Below are 14,337 nucleotides of genomic sequence, written 5' to 3' on the forward strand. Positions count from 1 at the left end.
TGGATTTGGTGAAATCAAAGACGCTGGTTGATGCGCGTTGCTATGTGCAGTTGATCGCTTTGACATGACTTTTTTTTGTCACGTCTTTTTGCCATATAGACAGTGTATTATTGACAAAAACTTGATATTAATGCTTCCCATTAATAGAAAAATGTAATAGAAAATGCATATGCATGCAATATTATGCTAAGAGTTCCTTTTCTTTTTTGAAAACAAGAAACAGTATCATGGAGAACACGCTACCACAACATACCGGTGATGAGCCAAGCAAGCTATCTTTTGGACAGTTGAAAGAGATGACAAATAATTTTGCTAACGAGATTGGACGTGGTAGCTTCGGTATAGTATACAAGGTATGCTTAATGTTTTCCAATGAGAATGTTTAGTGCATGCTTGGGTGGAAACTAGAAGTGATGCCCGTTTTCATTGAGGTTTCGTTATGGTTGCTTGCCACCAAAAACTCATGTCATAATCTTCTGTAAAATAATAAATAAGCCAGGAAAAAGGAAAATCTGATCAATCAACAGTAAGATAGAAAATATCATCCTTTTTAAGAAATTACCCGCTTTGAGCCTTTGAGTATCGGTGAATCAATCCACGCACCATGATCCTGCAGATCTTACACAGATTTTTTTTCCACACAGACTATGCACTACCGGAAACACGACGCTGCCGTGTTCCACTACCTTTTCTGAGTGCAAAATTTCCCGTAACACGGCAATGATAGGATTTGCCAAGTGGGCGCAAGAAAACACCCAATAAAGATATCACACAAGGCAAAGATCATAGAAAACACATGGCAATGACAAGGACATGGCAAAGAGAGAGAAAAAAACACAAGAACTAAGGACGGCAAAGTTTCGATAATACACACAACAAATAATTGAGCACGACAAGGTCCTGAGACATGTGACCTTGCTGGTCACGTATGACGGAGCCATTATGTCTTTAAGAATTGGGGCCACGCCGACCATTATCTTCCAACGTGCATTCGAGGTTCTCGCCATTTTCTTTCCGCGCGCGGAGAGTTTCCCACCTAAACGTTTGCCATGTGTTTTCACCAAAACACTCGGCAAAGACCAATTCTATCGCATTTTTCCTCCATGTAAAACACTTGGCAAAGATGGAAACTCCATTACTCCAGCCGCACCGTCAAGTTACCTTTGTATACCGAGTCATCGGAAAATACACACGGTGAAGACTTCACCAAGTTCCATGTCGAGAGCACTCGGCAAAGCACCATTGCCTTTGTGAGTGCCGTGTAAGCACGGCAAAGTCCCTTTTCCAGTAGTAGTGTATGCAGTAAGCACTTGGGCCTGAGGGCTAAGGGCTCCAATGGCCCAACCTGGTCAATTTCTACAGTTTTTAGTTTCATTTCGCTGTATTTTGTAATACCAATCTTTAATAGCAGAAGAAATATATACGGATATACAGAAGGCTATGTGAATGCTGCGACAGAGTAAATGAAACTGTTTGTTGCACTACTTACAGTTTTGTTATAATCACCAGTATAGCACACGAGCAACAACTTTGGCTGTAATTTAGAAACTATTAACATGAGATGTTGAACAGGGTGTGAATTCAAATGGGAAAGAGATTGCTTTTAAGAAACTCAAGATCACAGGAATTGATGACAGCTTATTTCAGAAAGAGTTCCAGAACCTTAAGAGGCTCAAGCATCCAAATATTGTGGAGCTAGTAGGCTTTTGCAATGAATCAGAAAAATTTGTTACAGAATATGAAGGAAAACTAGTTACTGCTGAAGAGATACATACCGTGCTCTGCTTCGAGTATGTAAGCAACGGTAGCCTTGCCAGTCATCTACACGGTAATTACAATCATGCAACCCGTGCATTCTACTTGGCATGTGAATAATGAAAAACAGTTTATCTGCCTGACGCTCACTAAGTTCATTCTTTTATCCCTCATGCAGATGAACACACAGGACTTAGTTGGCAGAAGCGTTACAGAATCATTAAGGGCATTTGTGACGGTTTGAAATATCTCCGTGATGGTTTGGAGTTTTCTGTATGGCATTTGGACTTAAAACCTGATAATATATTGTTAGGTGAGACTATGATACCTAAAATTGCGGACTTCGGTTTATCAAAGCTCCTAGGCGAAGATCAAACAAGAAAGTCAATTAATTCTGTAGGAACACGGTAATGGTTTGTCATATGAAAAGTTGGTTCCATTATTTCACCTTTATAGTGTTATTGGCAATGTGCAAATTTTCAGGATATAGGAGATAGAACACACTATAGAGCAATGTTCACGAACAACAGAGAGCCATGTTCTGTTATTATTCACACGATAGAAGTTGCTGCTTTTTTCCATTTTTTAAACGAAAGCTTTCCAGCTAAGTTAGGAGTCGGATCGAACTCATGAAGCTCTCCTTCTTCGTTCTTGTTTTTGTTGGAAAAACCAACGCCAACATCAAGATCAGTCTCCTTGAATAATATATTGGAGCAGAGTGTCTGGATGTAAATTCATAAAAAGTAATGATATATGGATCTAAAGGCGATTATGCCTCATACTGTTTTTCATTTTTACTTGGACAATGCCCCACAATTGGAAACTGTTTTTCACTTTTGTTGGCTTCATTGTGAAGGCCGAAAATGAAAACGTACATATCCTGTCTTTTGTTTTTACAGTATTCCCTTATGATGTTATTTGGTCTTTTAACTTGCTGAACCAAATTATTTACAATTTTTTTGGTACCCTATATGATGTGATCTGCAGAGGATATTGGCCGCCAGAATACGTGAACCATCAAATAATCTCAAAAGAGTTCGACATATTTAGTTTGGGAGTTATAATGACCAAGGTTATGATCGGATCTGAACGCTACAAAAGCATTGCTGACATGCCTCCTCGCAAGTTTGTCAAGCAGGTAAACATACGTTGTTCCTCCTTATGTTAGTAATAAGTTTGAACTCAACTGTCTATTCTGTCTTATAAAAAGAAGTTTCAATTTCTTGAATATCACTATTTCTTTATGTAGACCTATACCAATCCATTCTTACTCTACGTTCCAATATGAAGGTACATGATAATTGGAAGAAAAGGCTACAAGAAGTATTGAGGACGGGATCACTCGAAGTACACTGTCAACAGGTAAAGACATGCATTGAGATAGCAATGGAATGTTTGCGGCCGAATCGCCAAGAAAGGCCAATCATAAAAGATATTGTTTTTAGATTGAATGAGACGGAAACAATGATTGGTGACCTAGGGTTGCATGTACAAGAGGTACGTTCACATTTGAGTTATGCCGTAAATGGCAATTACCATGTGTTAGAAACTGCCTTCAAGTAATTGCTTCTTCTTTATCCAAAAAAAAAGTTATTACTTCCTAGCAACATATGAGGTGACAATCATTTTCTTGGTATAGGTATTGCCTCACCTATTTATTTGTTCTAAAACGTAATAATGCCGAGCTTTATTAATATACTACTATTAATTAATAGTAAATATATTTGACAAGTTCACTAAAAAATTGTTAAGGTGCTGGCTTCGAGTATCTTACTCCATCCGGGCCAAATTAATTAGCGCTGCCATATATTATATCGTGTACAAATGTATAACTGGGCTGCATTATTTAATTTGGGTAGGAGGGGGGGTGCAAGATTTTTTATTTTACCGTACAAGATTTCTTATTATAAATATAGCGCACAAAATTCGCTACCCATAGGGGTTGCTGCGCATCACCCCCCGGTACGTGCAGGTTTGGTCAAACCTCGGTACCACCACCCGCATGGTCTAAACATGTTAAGCCAATACTTAGCGATAATCGTAGCTTCATCACGTCCATTGCCCCGGCCAACACCCGTGGATTCCCATGCGCCTTCCGCTAGACGTTCTCTTCCTCCATGGACGCCGGCGTGGCGGCCCTACTTACCCCCCCCGCGCGAGTCTCGGCTTCCCTCGGCTCGGAAATTGTACTATTGTCAGCACTAGGAGCTCGTGCCATGCCCTATCCATGATCATGTCCTCGGCTGGGGCTCGACGCCGGCAATCAGTAGCATACTAGATCGTGTTTGGTAGAGTGCATGAAACTTTGACGGAGGCAAGTTTTGGAAGACATGTCGTGTTGCAAACGCTACCGGGGCTGGCTTGTACAATTTTATGGTAGCTTGTGTTGCCTTTTTTGCGCAGGAGGGACATAAGCCTCGGCCTATTTGGTTGCATACGAGCCTACTTTCAATCTCACCTTTTGTCTATATCGTAACCTTATCTCTCACCTCTCACCTACAACAACCAGCCCCATGCTGCCATCTATGAAACAGGGTACAAGGCCTACCATATCAGCGTTCGAAAAGACCACCATGCCGCCACCGAAGGTTCCCACAATGGTTACGCTTCCTGTGTGCATAAAATACTGAATATGATACCCTGAAATTTCCGGCATGGCAAAACAAGGCCCGTGAACAACGCTAGCTACACCCACATGGAGAATCTCCACGAAGTTGTTGCTGATCGTAGGGAAAATGTTGCGATATGCACGTACCTCCAACCATGCTCAACGATGATTACCTTCATTGTTCCTAATGGCAAATATTGCATGGTGCACAACATACATCATCATGAAAACCACCACTTTTACATGCTACAACTAAACAACATAAATCTTTATTTCATTTCATATTGATACCATGGTTTATTCATATCCCAAACTAATCTACTTTAGAAACGTGGCACAAAACATCATATAAACAAACATGAGTGGACGAATATGATACATGTATAGATTAACACTAAATTTTTTATTACAGTGCGATGGATGGTAGGATCATGATGAACGCGAAGATGGTGATGGCGTTGATGTCTCCTTATCCGAAGCCTTCTTCTTCTTATCTTCCTTCAATGGTGTGGTGGTGCTGATGAATATCTATGGAGGCGGCACGGCGGCAGGGCTGCGCCGTACAAAGATGTGATTGAGATTGGATCTTGTGGTGGCTCTTCCCTCCTAAATATAGGCCTATGAGGGGCATTCAATAGTCCCCAACCGACTTTAGCACCTAAGAAAAGTATAGAAATAAACAAGGACGAAATCTGTGAAGAATCAGATCAGTTCTGGGCATTTTCGCGACCTAAGGCGCGTGGTAGGGTCATCACGAGTGGCGGCGCCAGGAAATGGCGCCTGGGTATTCCGCCCAAAAAATTTTTTTGCTCTAAATGTAGTATATGAATCAAACACCACAATACTAACAATATATGAATAAAACACCACTAGCATAACAACAATAGCGTGCCCGAATGGAGGCACACGTAATACCGCACGAGCCCGACATGTGCGGTACGCACATCTAGCGATTACTACAAAAGCATAACAACAATAGCAATATTTCAATTTATAAGCCCATAACGATATGAATACATAGGTACCTTTTGATTGATAAAGTGATGATATTCCATCTTGGAAGAGATTGATGATATCCTCATTCTTTACTTGCCTGAAGAAATCTCTCTCAACAAATATATCCATACAATAGTTCAAATAGTCATCACCCATTTTATTCCTTATCTTATTCTTCAAATAGCTCATTAAAGAGAACATCCTTTCAACACTAGCAGTGGCTACTGGTAGAATCAATACCAACTTAAGAAGCTTGTAAACAATATGATATTGTTCATACTTTTTTTTGTCTTGACAAGCATAACTAAAAGCTCTGACAGATTTTTCAAGTTTTGAAACCTTTCATCTCTACGCAAATTAGCAACATACTCCCTCCGTCCCAAAATGTAAGGCGTCTAAGGATTGGTCAAAAGTCAAGCCTTACAAACTTTGACCAAATATTTAGAAAAAATATATTTACATCTACAATATCAAATTGGCATATTAAGAAAATATGCTTTATGGTGAATCTATTGATAATGATTTAGTATTGTAAATATTTATATTTTTGTGTATAAACTTGGTCAAACTTTAAAAACATTGACTTTTAACTAATCCTTAGACACCTTATATTTTGGGACGGAGGGAGTACATGTTTAGTTGTCATGGAAGCCTTGCCAGTTCCTCTCTTGTAAATCAGAAGCATAAAACTTTGTAGCAAGCTTAACCAACTTCACTTGATCATAAGCAGCAAATAGATGAAGTGGACTAAATGTTGCCATGCAAATAATTAACTATGTGTTTACCTCATCAAATCTGCCATTCAGCTCACCAATTTGCCTATCAATGATAGACACAAACATATCAACCTTGAAGCGGTAGTTGATCACACCATTGCATACACCCCTTATAGGCCGGCCAACGGGGAAGTAAGGACCCTCCATATCAACAACTTTTTATCTTATGCTAGTAGGAGTGGATAATTCCTCTAGGAAGCAAGCAATGAAGCAAATCAAGCAAGGAACAAAATTGGGGGCGAGGAACTGAGGAAGGCGGCCGCACCTTCAGCGCTGCTCGGTGACGCTGGGACGGGGCGGCGTGGACGGGAGGAGGGGTGCGGGTCGGCGGGGCCGGGGTGCCGCCACGGCGGGAGCGGGGCCATCGCCTGCTGCTCCGGGCTGCATCGCCGGTGGCGGTCGTGGGCAGGTCTAGGTAGAGGCGCCGTGTGTGCGTGCTGCGGGCGAGAAAGGGGATTGCATGGTTCAGTGAAACCAAGCGTGCGTGCGATGGCCTGGTTTTTGCCTTGTTGGGCTGGGCCAAATATCTACATTTTTTCGCGTAAAAAACTTGGGTATTCCAGGGAAGACAGGTGAATACCCCCAGCGCCGCCCATGTCACGACCATGTCACGACCGTACTAGTGCTCATAAAATGTCCTGCTCTCCTTCAGTGTTTTGGCCGCCAGTTTTTCATACGAACTCCGATCTAGGTATTCTTCGGCTCGTTGGATACGTATCGATGAGGCATACAACACCGTAATCTTGGATCTTTATTATCTTGTGATGGAAAATTGACTCATTTCCACCCTTGAAATGGCCAAGTCCTGGTGCATGCAACTCCTCCACATTGCCTCCCTTTAGCTCGTTTCCTCGTGCTTTGTTCATAAACATTCAGAACATCTATGGACATACCAAAAACAAGAAAAATTAATAAACTAGTAGTTCTGCAAATCTCTCATGAAAATGAATCCTAACTTGTAATCATGTATTTAGGATATAGTTAGAGTTAGATAGAGCATGTAATCAGACAAAAAGTATACGTTTATGTAATGAAAAACATGTCACTTTTTCACTCATTAGGTGGCAGCCTCGACGCGAGTTTGGGCGTTGAGAACGAGGATCCTCTCGCTGCTCAGCCGACATGAGTAGTTGATCAGCCTCCTTCGTTGGTACCCGCTCGGTGAAGATCTAGGTGACATGCTTCCATCTAGCCTCTATTGCCTACTCGTGGACCTGGACGACATCCCTAAGATGTTGCCGCCGCTTGCATTGGGTCCGCCGCCTCGCTCCAGTCCCATTCTACTGTTCCACCGCCTCATCCACAGCCACCTCGTGTTCCCCATCGTCGATGACCTGTGCGGCGAGCTCCAAGAACTACGCCATGTCGTCCTTTTTGAGATCAGGCCCAGGCTACGACTACGCGGGTTTGGTCAAAGGTGGCGCTTGATGTGTAGGTGGCGGTGGAGGTTCCGACACATGGCCGTTTCTGCCCCGCATGGAGTGCTTCATGGTGTGGCAGTGTGACATTTGCGTCTAAGATGCTTGGCTAGGACATGGAGGTGGAGGTGGCATATGACGCCGGCGAGTGTAGTGGTGATAGCTATAGAGGATGGGCTTCATAAGCGGAGGCGGTGCGGTGAAGCAGGGGCGAATAGGCGAGAAGGACCAGTGTGGCATTAACACCGCCACGTGGGGAAGGCACGGCGGTGAGGCATGGAGAAGGCACAAGGCCAACAAGACATCTCACATGCCTCAACCACGGGAGCCGTCGTCGACATTATGAAAAGCTTATCGCATGCTGTTTGTGTTAATGACACAGCTGGCCCCACTCTCCACGCCACCAAAACGTTGCACCCAGCGCGCCTGCAGGGGGGCCTATGGAGCAGGAATGGCCTCAGGACGCTGGACATGCTATTGGGTCCGTTGGGTAGAGAAGACATTTGAGGCACGCCAGCCACGGTTTTCTGTGCGGCGCGTCCTGAAGTGTTTTAGAGGATGGTTTGGGGACGTCACGAGGTGCGCTTAGCATGTTGGATGATGTTACATTTCGTGTTGTTTAGCCACCGGTTGCTCCATCTGTGTATTTCTAAGGCATCTTAATTATTTCTATGTAAATGAATAATCAATCTTGGCCAGCAGGATTTCTTCCCTAGAATGAATATCATGGAGGAGAAGTTACACCATACAAGTCACGACGCTTGGAAGTTATCATCCAAAATGATAGAAGATATTACAAATAATTTTGCTGAGGATCGCTTCATGGGCATTGGTTCGTCAGGGAAATATTACAGGGTAATCCTCGTTTCTATTATCATGTCTCTCTAATGATGCTGCAAAATACTTTTTTGAATTATACAGTAATTTGTTGTATTTGTTTCTACCTTACTTTTTTCCGTCTACTTATTATTACCTTAGATATTTTTGCAGTGCCCTTTATGAGTATTCAGAAGTCCATTCCATCCTATGGTACAAAGAAATTTCCTAGACCAGTCAAGGTGGACATCAACTAGATTAGTGTTCTACTACTTCCGGATCATTTTAACACAACCACATACGTAGTTTGAGAAAGTAGTTTGACCATTATTTTGGTCAAGAAAATACAAATTATATGTTATAATTTTTTTATCATAGGAAAGCTTTTTAAAATATAAATCTAATTGTATAGCTTTTGTAGATAATTTATATTTTGTTAACCAAATTAACGGTCTTCTCTTGAGAAATGTTATATTGTGGGTCTTCCCAATGCTAATTTTTTAACACGTTATCATAGGTAAATTGCTGATGTAGTACTCTTACACATGATCATAGGCGAAAAACTTTAGTCCACTAATCGAAATCAAACATGAGCACAAAATCATTAAATGCAAGCATAGTAATATAAGAGACAATTCAGTTTACCACCATCCTCTCTTTTATCATTTCATTGTATGTCATGTTACTAAAATATCTAGTTGTCATTGCATGAGTTGTTACTAAAATATCTTTTAATACATGTTACTACCTATGCTACTCTCAGCGTAAGAGGTGAAGTACCACCGGATTTACTCACAAGAAGTTTAATTTCATGGGGAATGGGGACTAGCCAACTTTCCGATGCCATAAAAAGATTGGACAATATATTAGTACTACTAGTCGCAACCGTACCTTTACAAAGCTATATTTGTAACGTGGAATGTCTGAAAAAGAAAAGAAAACATATCATGTAGAGAAAGATATCAAATAACAACATTCAATATTTTAAGGAAATGGACTAATACTCCCTCAGTTAGGGATTATGATGTTTCTCACTATTTTTAGATTATATTAAGAATCATAAGGCATATCGTATTTATTATCCTTGATTTTTGTTAATAATCACTTTGCTTTCTCTCGGACCCCAATGCATGTGATTTGTTCAACCAACATGGTTCCACTTTTCTCTCTACTTCCATGCATGTGCAGCTATTAGAACATGCACTAATCAAGAGGGAGTAATCAGACTCCTTGAACTTGGCTATATTATAATTATAATACCATACAAAGGGAGTATAATATTGGGAAATCGAGTGGGCAGCTAAAGCCTTTCATAATGGAGGGTCTCTTAGCAGATTACCATAGGAGACAACCTCTTTAAAAAAATGTTTTCGAAGGGTTATTTCTACATTTAATGATTTTTAATGACATGTATGTGTGTGATTGGATTATCCATTTTTTTTATCTATGATCCATGCAAAGGTTGTAGCTTAACTAAGAATGCAACATCACTATCTTGCCCCATTAACTATTGTCCCACATGAGTATTTTTCCTATGATACCAAGCTAAAAACCTTCCATTGTGAAAGGCCTAAGAGCATAAAAGCCCTTTTGCAGTTATAAAACCTTTGAGAGTAGCACAAACTTATAATAAGAGATAGGGTAGGTGCTGTGTGCGAGACACCCACAATGTTCACCCATAGTTTTTAGCATTAGTGTAGTTCATCCTTTTTCTATTTTTTTGCTGGGGAAAGAGATACTATTAAGTAAGCATGGTGAATACAATCAGCCATAATCACCTCAACGATTTCTGGTGGCCGGTGAGTCTCTAAGCCAAACATCAGTTCTCTCATGTATATTCTACCAAAGGCAGCTAAACCATGACTTGCCACGGTTCATTTTAGCTATTCCTATCTCTCTTTCCATTATTTTATTCCTAATTATCCACCAAAGGCAACGAATGCAAACTTAAGTGGAGCAAATGTGGACGAACCAAATGGGTCAAACACATTTATTTTTCTATAATTTGTATCATGTTACTGAGAGGACGAATGTTGATGTTCCCACACACATGCTAATCATTGCAATGTTGGATAGGGGGTGCTTAAAAACGGACATGTGATTGTCGTGAAGGTTCCCTATCGAAGCCTTGATCAATCAATTGAAAATGACCTTAAAAATCTTATGAGGTTGAAGCATCAAAATGTTGTGCAATTACTGGGCTTTTGCGATGAAGAGGTGGAAGAACTTGCAGATTACCAAGGGAGACTAGTACGTGCTATAAGAAGACACACGGCTATATGCCTTGAGTCTTTGCCGAACAAAAGCCTTCATGAGTTTCTTTTTGGTATGTCTGTTCTTCCAAAAAGGAGGAAAACCCCCGTTCTCTGTTTTTTTTTTGGTATGCTGCGAGTTACTTTTCTTTGCTTTTGCAGAAAAACATGATGCACATTCTTGGGACTTATGCTTCGACATAATTAAGGGGATATGCAGCGGTTTAAAATACCTCCATGATGCTACTATTATGCATCTTGATCTAAAGCCAGAGACTATATTGCTAGATGAGAAAATGGTTCCAAAAATTGGAAGCTATGGACTTTCAAGGATCAGAAATAGTGCTACTCTCGGTAAAATGTCTACTGTCCGGACAATGTAGGATTCATTTCTCATTTCAGCAATGTTTTAGGCTGTTAGTTTTTTCTTTGCTCTGATCACTTTATGCATATCATTTATGCCCTCGATTGTACAGTGAATACTTGCCACCGGAATACATAACCAAGCAAGTAATCTCAGATAAGTATGACATATATAGCCTGGGCGTTATAATTATGAAGATAGTGATCAGAGGAATGGACTATCGTCTAGCTGCTGACATGGACGAGCGGGAACTTATTGAACAAGTAAGAATAAAGACCCGTACGGTCGAAGAGTTGCCCCTAATTGGTCCTTGTACAAATAGGATACTTTAATGTTTTTTGCTTAACTGCTTCAAACGTTCTGTTAAAATTAATTACATGCAACGAAACAATAAAATTAATATGTCTCGAAGCATAGTTCGCTTTCGCAGATGCCTTGTGACATATTTAAAGTTGTATTTGTAAACAACTCTTGTGATTGCCGAAAATAAGTACTCCTGTAATGAATTTTACTAATCTATATGTGTGCTTTTAATCGCTGTTTAATTGTTGAAGGTACAGGACCACTGGAAGAGAATATTACTGGAGATACCAAATTATCCATCAATTGAGGAAGATTGCGACCAAGTGCGGGTTTGTATACAAATAGCTATGCTCTGTAGGAAGGAGGACCGACGTAAAAGGCCTACTTTGGAAGATATTGTTCAAAAACTAAATGCGGTTGAAACTAAGAAAAACGACTCGTGCGCCCAGATAGATCAGGTACTGTCATTCTCTTTTTCATCATCAGCATAGACATATTACCGAACAACCAAATTCCTTTGCATGCTTCGAAAATATCTAATCAGAAAGATAAACTCTCTTCGTCTTACAAAACTGATTTTTTTTAGAAACATATGTATCTATAACTAAAATATATCTATATATCTCCATATTTAGATAAATTTAAATATGTTTTTAAAACGTAGAAAGTACAAATGAAGTTCTAGAAAAATTATAATAATGGGCTAATGCGTGCTTGGATGCTTCCCTGCGCCGTCCTCTCACCTATTGATTTTCTCCAAATCAAGTGATGCGAATCTGATGGAAAGTGGCTTGTTAAATGTTTTTCAACTGTACTTTTTTTTGCATTCAAAAAGTTTATGCTATGTGCCGATAAAAACGACAATATGATGACATCATTGCATTTAAAAAAGATTTTCAAGGGCACTAACATATGAATTCTCATCCTTTTTATTATTAGTGTGGTAAAAATTAAGGACCTTTTTTTCCTGCGTCAGCCACTAGTTACCATGCCAACTTTAGCACCGATGCAGTGAGCCAGTGAGAACTTTTTGGATCGTATGGTGGCAACTTTGAAGTCACAAAAATGGCGCTAACATGCTAACATTTGAGTATCGATGCGTTGAGAGCCGACTATAAAAATAGATCGTCAATCTGATTCAAAATCGGTGCATGCTTTCGCTGGCAGCAACAAAACCAGAAAAGAAAAAACTGCATGAATCCCTGCTCGATAGACATTTACAAAGTCTGTGTTATCAAGATAAGACGTAGGTCATCATAAGAAAGAAAGTAGGACATACCCCTGATCTAGGAACACACAGAGATGGTCATGGTCATTTTGCACAAAGATCCCTCCATTCACATGCATTTGCAAACAATGGCGGTGGAGGATAAGCCCTCCAAGCATTTCCTCCTCATCATGACAAGGTCGATATAGTTAATAGATGGACATAGATTGGTTGCTTCCAGCAGCAACAACAAAACCAGAAAAGAGAAAACTGCATGAGCCGCTGCCCAACAGACATCTACAAAGTAATACATGTGTTACCAAGGCAGGATGTAGGTCATCTCAAAAAATAAAGTAGGATGTAGATTAGGATTATTCTGAAAACCATGGGATTATACAAATCACGTAATATTTTTTACCACATCTCTATGAAATAAAATCAGTACAGAATATAGCTGGTAAAAAATAGATGGCGGCAAAATTAAGTACATACTATACGCGTTTTTGACTGTCCCCGCCTCTGTTAGCAACTCCAAACATTAATTGTCCACATCTTTGACATTCCGTACGTGTTTTCGAACGTCCCTGCCTCTAAATGGCAAAATTATGTACATAATACTAACTTGAGCAATTTTACGGTGCCCAGTACTCCGTAAGTTGGAGAGGAGTACCAATCAAATCCCACCATTAATTCAAGAGGGTAATTTAGACTTTTATTTCGTCGGCTAACGAACCGGCCGTACTTCGCTGGAGAGTCTGCTGCTCCTTCAGATCCGTCGATTGTGCTCCCAACTTCCTGATGCGCACTCGCTCCACCCACGCTATCTGCCACTACCGCATCTCTGGCCGCCGACCCTGGTTTCCGCATGACTGCATCTCCGATCGCTATCATTTACCCATACTACCGCCACCGTAAGAAGCAAGCGAGAAAGACCACTTGGCGGATAGTGGCAGCTGGTTCTCGTCGTATCTCACTGCGGTTAGACCTCTATCTTGAGCGTAGAGGCGACCCTCGATGGTGGGAACATATGGAGGAGCACAGACGCCAAAACGGAGACCCCAAGAACCTTCGATAGTAGCCGGCGTGCTATGGCTGAGGGCAGCATAACACCTATCGGTGTGTGTGATATGTTTGCTCATATTTGCCCCCAATTATAATCACCGGCGATGCTCGAGCCACGAGGCACCAATGGCCTCGAGTGCCTGCGCTGGTCGACCATCGTGGATTTGGCTGCAACACGGTGGTTGTCCATGGTAACATGCTGGGGTCGATTTGGGTCTCCCTGCCTAGATCTTGCCGGCAGCAATTGGTGTCTCCCATCCTTAGAAGAAGATGAAGGAGATCTTTTCCAAATATTGCAGGGCTATTGCACCGGTGGACTTCAGATTGGCGAGCCGGCCAAGGTGAACCTTGAATGGCGATGCCGAAGAGAACGATGATGCATGTGGGGTTCTTCTCATCCATGGAGGCGTCGCCATGGTCATGTTTATGCCGTCTCTTCTCTAGGAAATGAGGGAAACCTTAGGACTAGCTTGTCGGGGTAGGCAGTGGGTATGCCGCAGTCATCCCTTCCTTGAAAGGTTTTCTAGGTTTCCTATGTTGTTCTTGAAGTTGGGTGTTGTCATTTTTTGCTAGGGCATGGACCTATAGGGCGCAATGCACGTCCTCTCTACCAGTCACAAGAAAATGTCTTCCTCTATGCACGCTGGGCCGAAGATTCATTGGAGCATGGGTGGGGGTGCCAATCTTCATGCACTAACCAATGGAATGAAAAACACATAGTGGAAAAGGCTAGACAATCCACATATACTATAACACCCCTCTCATGTGTGATTCGAAGAA

At 41.2% G+C, this 14,337-nt stretch overlaps 1 protein-coding gene across 1 annotated transcript; it reads left to right on the forward strand.

The window, feature by feature from the left end:
* The first annotated feature begins 227 nt into the window (after positions 1-227).
* LOC124647944 (G-type lectin S-receptor-like serine/threonine-protein kinase At1g61390) lies at positions 228-12,303 on the forward strand. The gene is made up of 10 exons (XM_047187788.1): positions 228-353; positions 1,573-1,828; positions 1,934-2,162; positions 2,743-2,893; positions 3,046-3,252; positions 10,482-10,695; positions 10,784-11,000; positions 11,098-11,248; positions 11,540-11,746; positions 12,265-12,303. Exons 1-10 carry the CDS (start codon positions 228-230, stop codon positions 12,301-12,303), a joined length of 1,797 nt encoding a protein of 598 aa, XP_047043744.1.
* Positions 12,304-14,337: the final 2,034 nt, after the last annotated feature.

The sequence above is a fragment of the Lolium rigidum genome, chromosome 4 (assembly GCF_022539505.1).
Source record: "Lolium rigidum isolate FL_2022 chromosome 4, APGP_CSIRO_Lrig_0.1, whole genome shotgun sequence".
Lineage (NCBI taxonomy): Eukaryota > Viridiplantae > Streptophyta > Magnoliopsida > Poales > Poaceae > Lolium > Lolium rigidum.